The sequence below is a fragment of the Panthera leo genome, chromosome B2, assembly GCF_018350215.1.
Source record: "Panthera leo isolate Ple1 chromosome B2, P.leo_Ple1_pat1.1, whole genome shotgun sequence".
Taxonomy (NCBI): domain Eukaryota; kingdom Metazoa; phylum Chordata; class Mammalia; order Carnivora; family Felidae; genus Panthera; species Panthera leo.
In genome coordinates, this window is record NC_056683.1 from 23498232 (window position 1) to 23517390 (window position 19159).

The window sequence follows — 19159 nt, forward strand, 5'->3', positions numbered from 1 at the left end:
TTGAACCAAATTAGAGAGCATTTCCTGTCACCTTCCCCAACACTGGGCAAGAATATAAGGATTTAAGGTTGTCAGTTCTTCCTCTTAGTTGGGCTTGATTCATGAGCCAGAAGTTGGAACATGAAAGTTTTGCCTGAGAGAGGAAGGAATGTGGCCAGTGTAGAGAATGCAGAATCCAGGATGACACAGAGGAGAACCGAACTGAATTAGTTCCCTAGTTCTAAATTCTAGGAAACAGACAATACGATGTTGATGCCAGAATACTGGTTCTGCCACCTGGGCTGGAAGCCTGCCTGGTCCTGCCCCTATGGCATGTATTTCATACTTTAGGTTCCCTATCTATGAAACAGGAATGAAAACACCTACATTGTAGGTCTGGGCAATGGAATAAGTTACAACTCTAATACACAGATTAAAATAAACAACTCAATACTAAATCACCAAAGCTTATGTGTAATAACAATGTAAAGTTCAGAAGTAGGAAGAACTAGGTAATATGTTTAGGAATATGCATCTCTGAAAGAGAAGCAAGGAGAAGACTGACACAAAGTTCAGGAAATGGTCACCTGGGGAAGGGTCAAGTGGACAGGACTCGGGAGGATGCTATCGGTCAGATTGTAGCTCCTCCCCAGGTGCAGTTACAGAGTTCCTTATTCTTTAAACTGCACGAGTGCTATGACCACATGCATACTTCATGGAAAAAAAGTCCCATGAGGAACTTCAGGAGTGAAGAATTAGACAAACATTTCCAATGTGTTAAGAAATATTAGTTTTATTTAACCAGTTTTCACAGCTGAATATTTATTCTATAAAAACTTTACAGATTGTACAGTTTATTATATATAGTTCAAACTACTGAACGAAAAAGTAGGTCCCACAGATGCAAAAATACTGCACCAACCAATCCAAGGTAAAGGCAGATTTACACGCTGTACAGCTCTCCACATGGCCGGGAGGTGGTCGGTTCTAAGTATAAACTTCCAAACTGTACAAAAATAAGGTTTTGATTTTATTTCATTCTTCATACATTCAATATGATTGCAAGCTCAGAAGCCTAACTAATAATAGGCGTCTGTAATCAGGAATCAGTCCCCACTCCTGAAAGGAATGTGAATGTCTATTTACACAGGGCACTCTTGGACGCCACACTCTACTCCGCATATTGCGTAGATATGAAAGCAGAGACCTGGGACATTAAACGTTGAATATAAGGTAGTTCTTTTTTTTTTTTTTTTTAAAGGAGTTCCTGCATTTAAGAGTGTGCCAAAAGAATTTTAACTTATTAAATAAAATATATTCTAAGTGAACCTAAAAATTACACTTTATAAACATAAAAATACTTTTTTTTGGTGTAATACATCAATCATATCTGCAAATAGAAAACCAAAACTGCATATAAAGTAGTATTTCTCACCCAGCAACAAGAAGCACTTATGTAGTTATTTTTCAAAAGGGTCAGAAAAACTCTTTAAAATCCACTAAAACTAACTTATAACTTAGATACTCATACTTAAGCTATTCAGTGATTCACTAATACTGCAAAACAAGCTTTCTTCTGGAGAGACAGTGGTTTCCTCATGTTAACTGGGTAAGAACTGGATATATTAAAAAGGAAGAATCATTGGATTTTCCAGCATGAATCTTAAGTGTACTTCAGTTTGGCGGTATGTTCATCAGTGGGTTTTTCATCAGAAATACTTATCCTACAAGGTAAGTTTTACTTTTGATTCAGGACATTCCACCTCTGAGATACATGTACCTTTTTGGAGACAAAGGCACACCTCAGATCTTTCTGTATCTCTATTTGGGACAGGAGAGAGGAGGCTGGCTAATACCCTTTAGATTCTGTGTTCTAGAAAGAAAAAATAAGGGAAACAAACATTATTCCAGACTTTTCTGCCACCTGAAACCAGCAAAACACGCTTCGTTTCTTTTTTATACAGTACTAGCTAAAGATAACAAAAATTAGAGCTTCAAAGAGCAGTCTAGAGCTCACCATTATACTTTTATACTTGTGTGTATATTAAGTATAAAATAATGACGTTTGGACAAAGGAGCTTTGTAGTTATTTATTTTAAAGTTACAGTACTTAAAAACTCCTTGATAATAAATAGCTTGGATGTTGTAAGTCCTGCTTCCAAGCGTGAGCTAAGAGTGAACTTGTTTCAGGCTGTGAGGGAGGAGGAGGGCAACGTGGTGCCACAGGTGTGCTGCTCTAGAATTCCAGTGTCACCAGCAGGCACCTGGCCGTCAGAACTCATCGATCTTCCTCTGCAGGTACTTCAGCATGGAGTCCATCCCTTGAGCCGAGCCCCAGATTTTCTTCAGCACTTCACACTCCCTCTCGTTGGCCTGCTCTAGCTCCACCTTCATGTTACAGCGCACAAGGGCTTTGGACTCTTCCAGCACCTGGACCAGACACAGGCAGTGAGTCAGCAAGGGTGCATGTCCACAAGCACTGGCTCTCCTTGTCCCCAAAGCTATGGAGGCAGTTAGCAAGCTTGAGTAATTACCTGTCAAAAGGCTACCAGACATCTTTTTACAACGCACACCGGGCCTGAGATACATCTGAAGTCTATTCACTCTAGGTATCAGGCAAATGCTCAAATTCAGGAGAGCTGTGCTACCCACTTCTGGCCCCCTCCCCACTGAGACCAGCCTGGCCTGGGCCCACACTGCTGCTGCAGGCTGGCGTGGCCCCTGAGCCAGACACCAGCTCTTGTGATGCTCAGTGAAAACTCTACGAATACCCTCTGAGGGGGTTTTCTAACCAAAATTTAATCTTAACAGTGAGCGTTGTTCATGTCAGGGAGAGCCTAGATGGGAGTCATGTCTGTTAATGTTAAATGATGTTTACCTTATAATTTGCTAAATGCAATTGTTACCAGATTGAATATTATCCAAGATCATTTTTTTTTTTAAACACAGTAGGCTCCATGCCCAATGTGGGGCTTGAACTCACAACCCTGAGATCAAGAGTCACATACTGTACCAACTGAGCCAGCCAGGCGCCCCTATCCAGCACATTTATTAAATAAAAGCTTACATCCACTGTGGGCAGTTGGGAAGGAAACATGGTATAGGAAAGGGCTTTGGAGGGCACGCCTGGGTGGCTCAGTCGGTTGAGTGCCGACTTTGGTTCAGGTCATGACCTCATGGTTCATGAGTTTGAGACCTACATCGGGCTCTGTGCTGTCAGCACAGAGCCTTCTTCAGCTCCTCTGTATCGCTGTCTCTCTGCCCCTCCCCCACTTGTTCTCTCCCAAAATAAAACATTAAAAAAAAAGGAAAGGGCTCGGGAGACAGGAAAGAACTCTATGAATGGTTTTTGTAGGGTTTCATAGGACACTGTGAGATAAGTCCCTGACTGATGTGGACTCCTTCCGCTCTTAGGCATCTGCGATGGGGAGGAGGCAGGCAAGTGGGTCTGGAGCAGTGGCACTAATTATAGCTCTTCCAGCATTTCGAGTGCAGGGGGCCATGCCAGGGGCGCATGTGGAGGACTCAGGAGACACCGTTATTATGTGTGCGAGCTCTCTGGAGGGAAGGTCATGGAAGAAAAAAAAAGTAACATATGTAAGAGAACGAGTTCCACGTACAACTGGATTACAGGAGGCAAGCTCCTTGATGCGAACCATAACTTCTTGGGTGAAGGTCCCGGGCCAAAACACCTGGGAGACCAGGCCTTTGCCGCAAGCCTCCTGCGCCGTCAGCTTCCGTCCACTGAGCAACATTTCATTTGCCTAAAACAAAGAGAAGTTGAGACTCATATGAGATGTGAGGGGGAGGCAGGCAGAGAAGACCCAACCTGAAAATTCATCTAAAAGAATTCAAACCAAGGGTGGGCATCTGAATGGGCACAGGCCCTGGTGGGGACTCACTGCGTGCCCTCGGGGTTCCATCTGCAGCCTGTGGGCAGAGAATAAACCCAACAAGGCACAATCCACTGTGCAGATGAGAAGTCACATACTGACTGGTAATTCACACACACAAAAACGTAAAATGTTTCATAAAATGTTTCTTTTATGACGGAATACAGAATAACATGAGCACAACCAAGAAATCCAACTTAGAGAAGGTCTATTTGTTGGTAATTGAAGTTACTGGCATGTGCCCCTCCTGCTGCTTCCTCTTGCCCAGTGGTAGCCATTCCCATGCGTGAAGACACTTAATACACAAAACAGTCTCCTGGGAAATGGAGGCATAAGCAAAGCTAGGCGATTTGCTATGTCAGGGATCTACACCAGTCACAGAATCACTACCCAATATTTGTTAGATCTTTGAGAGGCCAATGGTGGCTTCTTCTCCATATACACAGACAATGCTCCATGTGCAGTGTTTCTCCTAGAGTATAACTTGGAAGGCCACATTTTACCACTTGGACATTAAAGTAAGAAACTATCCAGGACCTGAATGCATCCAAAATGACCATGACTGTGGTCTGCTCAGGAGTGTGTGACTATTGTTACTTCATATGACTCAATGGAGGAAATTAACATTTGTTATTTGTTAAGAAAAAAAAAAGTATATTTGTGTCTGTGTGTGTACATATATATATGAAATTTATTTTATTTTATTTATTTATTTTTTAATTTACAAAAAAATTTTTTTTTTTTGATTTTTTTTTTTGAAATTGATTTTAATTTTGTCCTGGATTCTGCATCATTTTCAAGGTCTCAACACCATGTGCACAGATTTTATCCCATTCACATAACAGGCACAGAGATATCAAAATAGGGAGAAAACCTGACAAAGAAACTTCACACTATTCTGATGTGACAATTTCCTGCCTGCAGTTGATCTTGCACTGCTAATCTTCCCGAAGACTGATGGTCATGAAGACGTGACCATCATCTCCTGGGACTCAGGTAAAGTACACTCTTGGGAGGTGACTTTCCTTTTCCAAAAGAGGTAAAATATTGTTATGAAAAGGCCGTAAAGTTATTTAAGTGTATCTCCAGGTTGACAGCACCTCTATGCCTCCTATAGATGCATTGAGACATTTACTGCATGTGAAATGCACAGAGTGCAAGGCACACAAGTAACAGCTGGCAAAGCTAATGCTTGGTTGACTCACTACCCTTTCCACACAGGCAGAGAATAGAGAACAGGGTGGAGAACAGGGTCCCTACAAGGACTACGAGGTCCAATGCAGACCTGTTACTTGCGCCGAGTCTTGGACAAAGTCACGAATGTTTGAAGAGTTTGGAGATGTTCTAGAAAACCCCTGTACTGAGCACCTCTTCTCAGTGAAAAGAAGGCCAAAAAGAACAATGCATTTAGAAACCTGACTTAACCTTACTGTCAGCTGCTAAGACAGTTCTCTGAGGACAGAGCCAAAAGCACTGAGAAAGGGTGACAGGAGTGCTGATGGAATGGCTTGGTCGGAAGTGCTTGGTGGTTTTCCTCGTTTGTGCTTCTTTTACTCTCAACTACAACTTAGTTGTAGTGAAGACAACACCACAACTACATCACTTAAGTGTGAAATATGTCTTCAAGACCAGGTTGGAACCACAGGGTCTTAGCTCGCCTAGTGGATGCGAATGTGTGCCTGTCAGGAGTGACCGTCACTTCTCTGAATATTATGCTTTGTCCCCTGGAGTGACATCCCTACCAGTGTTCCCTTCCTCCTTTCTTCCATCCCTTTCCTCGGTTCCTGTGGGTCTGTGCCAGCCAGCTAGGCTGCCAGAACAGTCCCCTGCCATGTGCTGAGCTGTCACTGCCACCATTTCCTCCTTTCAGAGCCAGACTGACTCTATGGCTGCTGTCCCTGAAGAGTCTTTCCCTGCTTAGTCTTCTCGATTTCAGATGGGTGGAGGTGCAGAACAACAGAGAGCATTTCTGACTTTTCCCAAGACATGGATGTCGCACTGACTCTAATGCTCATGGAAGTACAGGCAGTGAGTTGGTTTAAATTATAGTCAATGAAGAACACCGTAAGATTAGTAAGACTAAATACACTCAATGTGAAGGAGCATGTTCTCAACTGTTCTCAGATGCTCAATTTCCAGTAGTTTTAACATGACAGGTTTCTAACTTCTACCCAAGAAACAGATTTGCAAGGTCACTGGCAGTTTCTTGGCTGCTGTTTTGTTCCAAAATGGCCAACTGTTTTTTAAAAAGTTATAGTGTGAGGGCGCCCGGCTGGCTCAGTTGGTGGAGCATGCCAACTCTTAATCTCAGGGTTGTGAGTTCGAGCCCCATGTTGGGTGTAGAGATAACTAAAAATCTTTAAAAAATAATATAATAAAAAAGTTATAGTTTACCCAGACAAGTGAGAAATGCTGGAGAAAAGTGAAATAAGGACCCCTTTTCTTCCAGCCAAAAAAACACACATTAGGAGGTGCGGTGAGAAAACTTGATCAGCTTGGATGGGATGGGTTGGGGAGCTTTGAGCCTCAAGGAGGTGACGGCTCTGCCCCTCACTCTGTCAGGTCAGGCTCTCAACTCCCCAGAGCAGCAGCCTCCCCAGTCAACTCGGGGTGAGGACTTCAGCCATTCACTGGGCATTTCTCCAGCATCGCCCCATCAGGAGCGAGAGCTGCCAGCTTTATCACCAGCTCCGTGTGCTCTTCGGTGAGGGCCTGCTGGGTGTCACTCATGGCACCCAAGCCACAGGACTCACTGTGGCACATGGCACCAGGCAGGCATGCCCTGCATGTTTCCTGGGGACAAAGGGAGCTAAGATGTGGAAGAATACAGTCCTCAGCTAACCTGCTGCACAGCTTGTGACGGCAGCTTAGCTCCACAGATGTCAGTCTGTGCCTACAGGAAAGGACAGCTCTCACAGCTTGCTTTGGCTGCGTGCTCTTTTCATCCAGGGAACGTGATCCTTTCTGGCTTATCCTGCGTGCAGAGTTTTGCACCACATCCCGTGTGAAAAACCAAACCTGTGTAGCTTTGCCTCAGGCAGCTGGAAGCTTGCATACACCAAAAGCTCAAGAAGGGGACGTGGCATCTGGGTGGTCACCTTCTTTCTTCCTCTCTCCTTTCCTTCCTGCCTTCCTTCCCTGCCTTTCTCTCCTGTCTCTCCTTTCTTTCTTATATACGGAGACAGCATGAGCAGTAGAGGGAGAAAGACAGACTCCCAAGCAGGCTCCATGCCCAGCGCAGAGCCCAACGAACCGTGAGATTGTAACCTGAGCCACAATCAAAAGTTGGACACTTAACCAACTGAGCCACTCAGGCGCCCCTGGGTGGTCACTTTCAATGAGGGCCGTCACAGCCTGACTCACCCCAGCAGCATTTACTACTTTCTGGACAAAGGTTTTAGTCAAATGCTCTGCACTTTTTGAGTGCCTGCTTCACAGGCAGGCTTCTCAGCCTGGGCACTGAAAACATTCAGAGCAGACAGCTCTGTGGAGAGGAGCCTGTCCTGTGATTCGGAGGACACTGAGCAGCACCCAGCCCTCCACCTGGCAGCATCGCCTCAGCTGTGACAATCAAGTCTCCAGACACTGAGGCATGTCCCCCAGGAGGAGGGGGATGGGGCACACCGCCCTGGCTGAGAATCACTGTGCATGTGGTACCAGTAGATCACAAGGAGAAGTAAAAAGTGACGCATTTCAAAACTTGTCCAGGGAGGGGGAAATGCACCTGATGAAGAGCAGGCATTCACTTTGGCCTTCCTGCTCTATGTGGCTCTGCAAGATGGTATCGCTTCCCTTAAGTCCCGCCCTCTTTCCTCTCCTGGCCACGAGGCCTGTAACTTGTTTCCTCCCTCAGAGGAGCTGCAAGAAGATGTGGGGCTGAATTCTAAGGGTGCTTGACGCGGAGCCAGATCACAGGGTGGGACAGGGATCTTGCTGATTTGGGAGCTCTCCTGAGATACAAGATTTAATACCCTGGCAAGTGCCCCATGAGACAGTGTGACCTTGCTCCTGGGATGGCTCCCAGAAGCATGGGGGAAGTGGCAGCCCAGACCAAGCGTGGCTGAGATGTCAGAAGCACCGTGGCTGTTGGATGGGGTGTGACAAGACAGCTCAAGGAGCTTGTGGCACATGCCGGAGACATGATCACACTGTAGGCCCCTGTGCTGGGAGTATGGCTGTGCTGGTCACAGCAGAGAAGAATGTGTTTTTTAAAAAACAATTCTGGAGTTTTTACTGAATGCTGGCTGAGGCAGAACACACAGCCATGGGACATCAAATAACCACACATCGGAAAGGTCCACCAGGAGCTGAGTTCCATCAGGCCCGCTAGAACACCAGAGGGCACAGAGGAGCCTAGACCCCCATGTCACCTGCCACCAGTGCCCTGCCTCAGCTCACGCCTACAGCCGTATGGGGGACTCTCTATGAGCAAGCCTGGTTTGTGGGTGGGCTGGCCCAGTGTACAGATGTGCAAACTGAAACAGACGGCAAGTCCACCAGTGCCTCACCCGGCTGTAGTTGGACAAGATAATGATGAAGGAAAACACCGACACATAGGGGGTGTGCCTGTCAACCACCTGGTGCGGAAGGAGAGGTGGATCAAGGTTAGAACACACAGTGACCAAGGGTGGTGTCCAATGGCCTGGCTGGCTGGTCAGGGGACAAGGGGCTCTGGCATGCAGATGACTGGGGAGATGTGTATGTGGCTGGGTCATGCTGGTGTTCAGGAGAGAGTACCCACTGCAGAGAGGAAGCAAACAGCTCTGTGAGACCAGCCTTGGTCGCTGGCCGCCCCAGTGCTGGCATGACAGACATGCAGACAAGAGTGCCCGTGGTGGGAGAGATGGAGCTCAAGGGCATGGAGTCTGATGTATCAAGGTGATTCAGCTACTGTGGCTGCTGAACATCTGGCCTCCAGCAAGACACCGATGCCAGACCACCTGCCTGGCATCGCTCCTGAGGAGACCAGCTGGTCGGCTACTTGGTGGCACGATGACTGTTGTCACAGGATACACACTTACTCTGGTCTGGGTTTGCTTTCCTGCCTTCATGAGCACCTCTCTCTGAGTGGGCATAAAGTGCCCAGTCTACCATGGGGTGTGCCAGGCCAGAACTCCCTCACAGCAAAGAGGGTGTGGGAGCAGCCTGTGACCATGGGGACCCTCTGGCTATGTCATATTCGTCATCTCCAGAAGCCACTGCTGATGGAGCACTAGAATGGTGTGAGGTACAGGCGGGGTACCATCTTGAAGGTGTGTACATGAAGATGGGCACCTTCCTCTGAGTTACAGTGTACAGAGTGCATCAAAGACCCTGACACAGTACCAGGTGCCCGACAGGAAAAATCCTTGGGATTGGGTAAGAAAGGAAGCAGGTGCGGCCCCCTCTCCCCACCAATGATCTGAGGGCCATTGAGCCTCTGGCCCTCGAAACTGGACTCTGCTTGTTCCGGAAGGGGCACAATTGGCCAGTGGACACAGCAAGGGTCCTACTGAACTTAAGGGTATGACTGCTACCTGGGCACCTGGTGCCTCCTGGGAGCCCCTGGGTCCTCCCCCACCCAGCTGCAGACACGAATGTGCAAGTGCAGCAACTCAGGGCTCATGGGATGGGGGACCCGTGTTCCACCACCAACGTGGCCACCGAGGCCAGCGGCAGTGCCAGCTGTGGGTGGTTTGGGACTAGAACAGGAAAGGAAAGGACAAGGATGGGGGTGGTCCTGAGACCAGATGTGGCAGTGGGAGCCATATGGGTCCCACTAAGCTTCTTCCTCTTTCCTTTAAACTTTATTTGGGGAATAGGTTTAAACTTCTGGAAAGATCATAAGAGCAATGTACAGAGTTCCTGTAAACCCCTCACCCCTCTAATGTTAACATCTTACATGACTTCTTACAATGATCAAAAACAGAAAATTACCATCAACATGGTACTATGAACCAAAGTACAAACCCTCTGCAAAGTTTGCTGGTTTTCCCATTAAAGTCCTTCCTCTGACCCAGAACTGTGTCTGAGATCCCATGCTGCATGAAGTGGACTCTCTCTGCTGCAGAGCCACCTCATCCATGGTCACACCCCTCTTCCTGGGCAGCCCACACTCGGTGATGATGGACATAAAGGAATTAGCCATTTCAGCCCACTGTGGGTCAACTATCACAGGCCATACATGTCCCAGAGCTTCCCATGGTGGCCCAAACGTCCCTCTGTCCAGTCCCCCAACCACTGCCATCCTGCCCACAGATTCAGACTAATATTTCCCCACCACACCAGACTCCACTTTCATGTCTGCTGTGGAGACCCCAACCCATGACACCACCTCATGCCCTACTTCAAGGAATAAGAAATGCAATGTGTGTAGCTGCTTGAAAAATCAAAAGCTACAAACACAAACTCTTATTATGGATGGATTAAAAATTAAAAAAAAAAAACAACTCCACAATCAGATGGGAAGACTTCTCTTATCTTAAACAACTTTGCTCCTTTCATTGCTTTCCCTTAAAAGTGCAGATTTTAGGATGGCTCAGTTGGTTAAGTGTCCGACTTCGACGCAGGTCATGATCTCATGGTTCCTGAGTTCGAGCCCCTCATCGGGCTCTGTGCTGACAACTTGGAGCCTGGAGCCTGCTTTAGATTTTGTGTCTCCCTCTCTCTTTGCCCCTCCTCCACTCATACTCTGTCTCTCTCTCAAAAATAAACATTAAAAAAATTTTTTAAAAAGTGCAGATTTCAGGTTATTGGGTTAAGAACTTTTCGAATGCACACTGCTGTTTGGTTACAAATTGGGTATTTACTAATAGCAGATATCAGTGTCAATTATGCAGAGAGATAGATTCCTCACCATATAAGGCCCTTCTCTAGGAAATAATGCAACACAGTGTCAATAAACGTTCTATGAACCAAAACATGAAAACCTCCTATGATTTCATGAATTAAGAATATGAGTTAATGAACAGGATTGAACTACAAGTGCATCTGATGGAAAGTCTCCTCAGAATGACACCCTGTATATATTTAGAAAAAACAATAACCAAATTAGATTTCTTTAGGAAGTTTTCTACAATAATTTTTAAAAACAGAGGTACTCACAGATGCTCCTCCCATAATCTTGGGAAACATAACGGTGGAACAGCCATCTGGACTCTGTCCGAAGGTAGTATAGGGTGTTTGAAACCAAGCCTTTTCATTGGCCCAAACCACATCACAAAGAGGCAATATGGAGGCTCCTAGTCCAATGGCTGGGCCATTTACTGCTACAATAATAGGCTTCTTAAACTGAATGAAAGTATTCACGAAGTTTCTAAAATGAAAAATAAATGGGAAATTACTCAAAACATTGTGTATTTGAGCAACAGAAAAATCTACTTTTATAGAATTCAATATATCAAGATGTAAACTCTTTGGAAATCAGTACAAGTTGACTGAGATTCGTGGAAGGCCCTCTTCCAGAAGCGACCCAGAGACTTATGTATTGTGTGTTGTAAAGGCTTCACAATACCCTGGACACTATGTGAGAGTGGCTGTTGCTACAGGACCTATGTGAAGATCATGGGTGACATACAGCCAGAGGCTGCTCTTGGATTTGCAGCTGGCTCTAGGCCAATCCATCTTTCTCTTCAACTTTTGTTCCCTTTAAGACACAGGAGTCCAATTAACACTGTGGGCTTCAGATGACCAATCTAGACGCTCTCCCAAAGAAAAACTGGCATGGGGCATACCAAGACAGTGCAGTGTTAAGAGAAGACTAGGGGGTTGGGGTTAGAACCTATGTGGTCTGAGTCTGGACTTGGTATGTGATTTCAGACAACTCATTGACTACTTGGAAACCACAGATATTTCCTGAGTTTATGTAGAATTAGATGGAATGATGGGATGCCTGGGTGGCTCAGTTGGTTAAGCATCTGACTTCAGCTCAGGTCATGATCTCATGGTTTGTGAGTTCGAGCCCCACATCGGGCTCTGTGCTGACAGCTTGGAGCCTGGAGCCTGCTTCAGATTCTGTGTCTCCCTCTCGCTCTGCCCTTCCCCAGCTTGTGCTCTGTCTCTTTCTCTCTTTCTCTCAAAAATGAATAAACATTAAAAAAAAAAAAAAAAAAGAATTAGATGGAATGACCTGGGAGAGGGATGTATATACAAGAAACTTCCAGGCTGGTTTAAGACAGGAGACCCAAGAAAGAACAGCAAGCACCACAGACACATGCCTGCACACCACTGTGTACCCCAGTGGAGATTACGATTACAGCAGGATCTCAAAGGAGAGCAGGACTAGTGGTTGGGCAGCCTTCACAGAGGACGTGGATTTTGACAGAACTGAGCCAGTGCTATTTCTGGATTTGTTTTAGGATCAGACTGGAAAAGTAGGCTGCTCTTCAATTAAGGGTAGGCTGGTGCCACACCATACTGGTAATGTGCATCTTCTTCCTACCACTAGAAACTAATTTTATGTTCAGAGGTTGCTGCTTGCTATGATTTCACACAGTGAAAAAAAGGACAAACATGCACCAACATAAATGGAAGGTCATTCTTTTAGGGCAGTCAGAGTTCTAGATCAGAATTACAGAATTCTAAACCTGACCCCGTCTTCAGTACGAGAACAATCTGGTTGCTCTCTGTAATTCGGTAACTTAAAAGCTGGAGCAAATCTATTCAGGTCATCTCTGAAAATGCTGACTTAGATCTTAGATGGTCTCCCATCTCCCCAGATACTGACATGAGAGGTTATGTTTTTTTTTTTTTTTGGAGGAGGGCAGGTGAGGGAGTTTTGGGACATGCATGTGTGAGGAACAGGAGAGACAATGTGCTGCAGAATCTGGCAGCCTGCATGCCCAGCTCCAGGGACTATTCTCAAAGGCACCCTGTGGCCAGTGCAGACCTCAGCCCAGCCCCCAAGGTCCCCTAAGATTTGTGGGATCTTCACACTGAACGAGAATTGACTCATTCAAATGAATGAGCTGCTGTAAGACTTTCTAAATGAGAGCCTGAGGCACTGTTAGAAAGATCACACTGGGTTTTAATGATACAAAGAGAGCCAGACAACCTTTTAAATAGGTTCTTGGAATAATGTATACAATTTACATGAAGCTACTTCGCTTGTGCCACCTTTTGAAGATTTGGGGTCAATGACATGATGGAAATACATCTTCTGAGCTTAGTTACTGATGATTCTCAAAAGGATCTCCATGATGCAGAGCAGACGTTTTCAAAATATGTCCCCTGGTGCCCTGGAGTCGCCCGGCTTTCATCTGCCTCATGTCAACAGGGGCCTAGTAGGAACTGTTCCCATGCTAACAACATCTGGAAACCATGGATGGGATGGCAGAGTAACATGAAAGAAATGACCAAATACTGCCACAAGAAAGTGACTTTATAGAGAAATGGTCAAATTCTCTACAATTAATAATTAGAGTAATTAATTCCTCGACATAGCAGCATTCTTTCTCACGTTCTGTTTGCATAAAAGAAAAAAAATGCTTCTAAAGTAGATGTTGCAAAATCAAAGTCTGGAGAAATTGTTTAGAACTGATCTCCCCCTCCCCACTCCCAGTTATTTTTATTTTTGCCTGGAACGATAACTTTTTTTTTTTTTTTAAAGTGATAAAATATTTTTTTTATTTTTTTTTTTTATTTATTTTTTTTTTTCTTTTTTTTTTATTTTTTAATATATGAAATTTACTGTCAAATTGGTTTCCATACAACACCCAGTGCTCATCCCAAAAGGTGCCCTCCTCAATACCCATCACCCACCCTGCCCTCCCTCCCACCCTGCCCTCCCTCCCACCCCCCATCACTGGAACGATAACTTAATCTAACACTGGTGGCCGCTTCTGGGAGGGGTATGAATTAACTTGTACACTCGACCAAAGATCATCTTTCCCTTTCAGAGGACAGAGCCGACCATTCTGACGTGTGAGCTCTGACATGTCAGAAACTAGCATGATCCACAGAGAAATCTGTTTAGAACAACAACAAACTTCCTAGAAATGCTTTCCTGTTTAGTAGAAACTTCCCAGAGCCACAAAGCCTTGGCTATGTGGGGTTGCACAGTAAGCCACATATCAAACCAGAGACAGGAAGGTGGGGGCAGCTTTCGGGCCTGGGGACCAAGCTCTCAGGAGCTGGCATTCAAGGAAGGACTGTCCACTGCTTCTGGGGGGAGGGGAGCGGAAAGCACGTATGTTTTGGAACTTAAAATGCATGAATGTCCAAAATGTGTGCAATGCAACATACCAAATTTGAATTTCAGCTTCCTGTGAATTATCTGTGAACTGAGCTATAAAGGCTGTGTTGGGTATAGCAGGGAAGGAAGGAGATTGTATTTGTCATAAAATGAATTTAAAAAGACTTATGATTAAACAAAAGCAAACTTCTATCCATTTCTTTGAAGAGCATTTACTACTTCACAGATATCACCAAAAAAGTCAGATAATCACCCAAGAACAATAGTCTAGAAACTGGGGAAAATGGAAAATGAAGCATGCAGAAATTATTAAGTTTCAACAGCAAGTTCATGGTCATTTTTCAAGGGAGCCCTCTCTTCACTGTGAATATCTGGATAGAACTAAAGTGGGGAGAGGTCAGGTTCTGGGGGACATTTGCTGGTCTGCTTTCTGTCTCCCCACATTTCTGCTCTTCTCACTCCATGCTGGAGGAAGGTGCCTGCTTTCTGGGGCCAGGCAGCTCCTGGTGCTTCAGACACTAAGCGGCAGCTAGTGGTTCCCACAGACTCAGAAGCCTAATATTATAAACTGACTCAAAATAATTTTGTTTTTATCACTAATGTGCTGAATATTTTTATTATAATGGATCTGCAAACTGGTTATGACCAGCAGCCCCAAGAATGGAATTAGGTGTAGTAGATACCTGACAATCTAATGTTCAAACCTAACCTTTCTACTTCCCACTTCTTATAGGGGAAACTTGCTATAGTGATGTTCTTTGCTCCAAAGTTTTAAGGAATTCAAGACCAGACATACAGAAGTAACAAATATACAGCTTTATGTGTAAAGCCTATCTCATACATATAAAAATTAATTTAAATGCAAATGAGCAAGAGCAAAGGTTAAGTGAATCTGGTATAACTAATTATTTTTGGGTCCTGCCAGAGTACATAAAGGAAAATTCACATTGACAAAAATATATTCATTTAAAGAAGAACCAAGTGGGTTTCCCTAAAGTGGGATTTGGCCTTTGCATAGAAAAGCTTTTTGTTGGGGGAGAGGAAAGTGACAGGAGAGAGGGAGGGTCTGGAGAAGAAATGGGAGTGGGCAACTACCTGAAATAAATACCTGAGGTTACCGAAAGATTCTACAAATGAGATCTCTTGATCCATCTTTCCTCTGCATTTTCTAATCCCAACAGTGCAAACCTCAGCCACTGTCAAGGGCAATTCAACATGGGAGGAGTCGCTGGACTAGGGTTGAGTCACTTGAGATTTAGAAGTGGAGTTCAGGGGGCTACTGGGTGGCTCAGGTGATTAAGCATTTGACTTTTGATCTCTGCTCAGGTCATGATCTCATGGTTCAAGAGTTCGAGCCCTGAGTTGGGCTCTGCTGATAGCACGGAGCCTGCTTGGAATTCTTTCTTCCTCTCTCTCTGCCCCTACCCCACTTGTGTTTTCTTTTTCTCTCTCAAAATAAACTTAAAAATAAAAAAAAATAAAAAGAAAAAAAAAAAAGAAGTGGAGCTCAGGGAGCATCTACAGGGAGAAACAAGCCAGAACGCAGGAGGCACTGACCGACAAGTCTGATTTTCTTATTAGAGCAGAGCTCCCCAAATCATAGTATTATGTGTAAAGTCAGTGTGCGCTTACAGAAAATCTACAAAGTCAAGGCCCAAGGCATAGTAGTTTGTATTTAAAAATTGAAAATTAAACCCAAGTAATTCATCCTGAAAGGCTGGGATGGGTTAGTCATCAGGAAATCTACAAGCTGTCTTAGAAGTACTGACAGTCTGTCACGGAATTACGGAATTACGCGTATTGATCAAGCAGTTTAATTTGAAACTGAGTAACACGATGGTCCTATCTAGGATACAACAAGTTTGAAATTACTTAGATCAGAGACAATACTTAATTAAAACAGATGGTAAAATTTCAAACCATTTTTGGAAAAACAATTACCATATGATAACCTAAAAACTAGTAATGTGCAAAAAGATGAAGGAACCTCTTGTATGCATACATACATCTATCTGTACACAGAAAACAGATCAACTTTGAAAATTATTAAAAATGTTATAAAAGGCCAAGTTAATGCCCTGACACCCTAACGTACGGGGTTCCAGAGCTCCTCTGATGGGCCAATTAGGACAGCACCTGTCAGAGCCATCTTGGGAAGTCTGCCAGCTTCCCTGGTCCACCCCACACCCACCAAGATAGAATAAAGCACTCCCACCAATACTGACGTGCACTTCCAGGATGGTCTGGGGGACCTGGGGGACCAGGAAGCCCTGTGCTCCCAAGGTCCTGGTGTAGGGTCTCAGCCATGTGGAGCCCAATAATCACCCAAAGAAACTCAACTTCAACTCAACCAAGTACCTGGAGATTTGGAGAGGATCCAACCAAGTTTTCTTTGCACGTCTGTGTGTCTAAGTTTCCATCCCCCTGTACATTATCAAGGCAAAAGCATATGGAAAGCATTCTTAGGGGTTATTCAGGGATAGGTCATTTTAGTGAGGTGGGTAGGGCAGTCCAATGGTCTTCCTGGTTGGTGACTGGGTTCCATAAATAAAATTAATTTCTAAATAATTAGATACATTTGATTATACTTCCAGTGATTAGCATGAGAAGTGAGGGATATGGAAACAGAATATGTACCTGTGTATGCTTAACAGAACTAGGTGATCCTAAGGAAGCTTTTTTGTAATGTTAGGAGACAGTAGGGGAAAATCTCCAAACGGAAGAGATGGAAATATCTAAAAGCAAGTTGCAAAATAACACACAGTATAATTCCATTTATTTAACAGAACTAAAAATAAATTTGTATTATCTATAATATGTATGTGATGCATATTTGACAGAGTTTAGAAAAAGGCTGGGAAGACATAAATGAAGGTGGGCTTCTGGGAGGGGGGAGCATGTGAGAGAAAAGGAACTCTTACTTTTCACTCTGTAAGATCTAGTTTTATGGGCAGCTGGAACTCAGGATGAACTTGAACAAGAATGAGTACTACTTGTACTAAAACAAACTTTTCAGGTGATGTTATGGAACCAGCTTGTCATAAAGCCTAGCCAATTTATTTCAGAGTAAGCAAATGGTAAATTATTATGTGAAAGAGAATGTATCTTTATTTAAGGGCTGAAGACAGAACATGCTCATAGTACAATAATGGAAACTCTGGCTATATGCTATTGTACACGCTAATCATTAGAACATTCCCTGAGCACTCACTGGGTTTGAGCCAGCCTTGAAATCAGTTATTTGCTCAAGGCAAGCAGTAATTTATGCCAGGCCCACAGAAAAGACAGATGATTTAATTAATTTTGATACCAGTGTCTCTCAGTGAAGGGAGACACGCATTTTACTCACAAGGCTTGTTGGAGCCTGTACTACCTACTACCAGGGATTGGTACACAAGGAGGGAGACACTCAAACCAACCATTAGAAAACACCACTTATGCATACCTGATAGCTTCCGCCATTTTAGTGCTTTCTCTTTTTCTGTCATCTGTTAAACGCCGTATAAAATAAATAAAGTCGAGACCGCAGCAGAAGACGCTGCCCACCGCGCTGAGCAGCACAAGCTTGCTATCGTCGGCAGCAGCTGTGCTCAGGGCACTCTGGACTTCTTTCATTACCTGGAAGTCACCAGAAGTTAAAGTGGCAAAGAGTATTTCTGATACAGAATCCCAGAAAAATTTCACTACTGGATAATCTGGACCCAGAGAAAGTACTGATATTGTTCCCTGTATCTACCACAATTTAAACTAATTCACAAATGTATTTCCTATAACCTGAGATTTGGAATGCTGGGGACAGAGTAAGTTACATGTCTAATTATGAACAGAATATAATTAGAAAGACATGTAAAACTAAGTTATCTTAATATTCTGGTCATTGTGACTCTCAGTAGATGAGGCAAGTTACAGAGGATATCCACTTGGCATTTCTACAGTTTGGACAGCAGGTGGCACATTCAACCAGTTGAAAGAAACTAGGGTTCCGTGCCCTTTTTTTTTTTTTTTTTTTTTAAACACCAGCCTACCACACTTGGGACAGAAACCCCAGTAGTTTGGTGTGCAAATATATTAAGCACAAGTTGTTTTAGAAGGGCACAAAACCATTGAAAATGATCTCTATGAAGCACGCGCAAATAACCAATGAAGGACTCTGTGGTCTAAAACTGTACTGGGGACCAACCCTGAACTGGTTTGTCCTGTGACCCTGGCCAGACTTACAAGCTTTGTGGAGTTTGGTTTTCTTGTCTGGAGAAAGCCTGACCTAGCTTTTCACAAGTGGAAAACAAACAAATATGAGGGCATAAATTTCCAAAACTTCGTGTTTTAGATATTTCTGAGTTCGTTTTTGAACCTCTGCAAGCAAGCAGCAGTCTCCCTGGATTTTGAAAGCCAACTTTACCAGCTACTACCCACAAGAGACAGGGGTCCAAGTCACTGCAGTGGGAACGAAGTTCCACCACAATGCTGAAGATGCACAGGAAAGATATAACTGAGGGCCTGGGGCCATTTTAATCTCGTCCGAACAAAGAGCCCTTCGAGAGTCTGATGACTAAAGACGAGCACGCACACACAGGAGTTTCATATGCGAGTCTTGGGGGGAGGCCTGCGCCCCCTGGAGAACAAGGCGGGCATGCACATTCTCACTTGCCCGGCTGCACCAGAGGCACAGTGTTGTCCGGGGCAAGACTGCCACACCTTCCTTCTCGTGCCTACCTCTGGCAGGGCACAAGGAGAGTTAGGGCACAAAGAGCACCGATTCCGTCCAGCCTGGCCGGGAAACAAGGGCGTGGAGAAACATGAAGCACAAAGCAGCCCAAGGGACGTCTCTCACCTCTGGGTTTAGTGAGTTATTCTCTGATGATTTTGTTGACAACAAGATGTGGGTGAAGCCATCCTGCTTCCTGACGACAATATCTCTGTATCTGTAGGCACTTTCTGTTTGCCTCACACTGAAACGCAACCGCTTGTCAAAAGGCTGGTCTCTTCTGTCATCAATAAATTTCCTTTTCCCGGCTGTCACTCCTGTAACAGATGTCTGTATGTTGGTTGTTCCATTGGCTGTTAGCGCGTCCATAAACGGAGATGTACCTGCCGAGAGTTTGAAATCACAGTGGTC

At 44.6% G+C, this 19159-nt stretch overlaps 1 protein-coding gene across 9 annotated transcripts in view; it reads right to left on the reverse strand.

Moving 5' to 3' along the window:
* Positions 1 to 754: 754 nt before the first annotated feature.
* CDYL (chromodomain Y like) overlaps positions 755 to 19159 on the reverse strand; it is a 242135-nt gene continuing 223730 nt past the window's right edge. For all 9 annotated transcript variants that reach the window (XM_042938026.1, XM_042938030.1, XM_042938029.1 and 6 more), the window contains 5 exons: positions 18875 to 19131; positions 17489 to 17661; positions 10956 to 11166; positions 3600 to 3743; positions 755 to 2409 (listed from right to left, as the gene is read on the reverse strand). In XM_042938026.1, coding sequence (XP_042793960.1) covers positions 2251 to 2409; positions 3600 to 3743; positions 10956 to 11166; positions 17489 to 17661; positions 18875 to 19131 — 944 coding nt within the window. In that variant the 3' untranslated portion in view covers positions 755 to 2250. The remainder of the gene's footprint in view (positions 2410 to 3599; positions 3744 to 10955; positions 11167 to 17488; positions 17662 to 18874; positions 19132 to 19159) is intronic.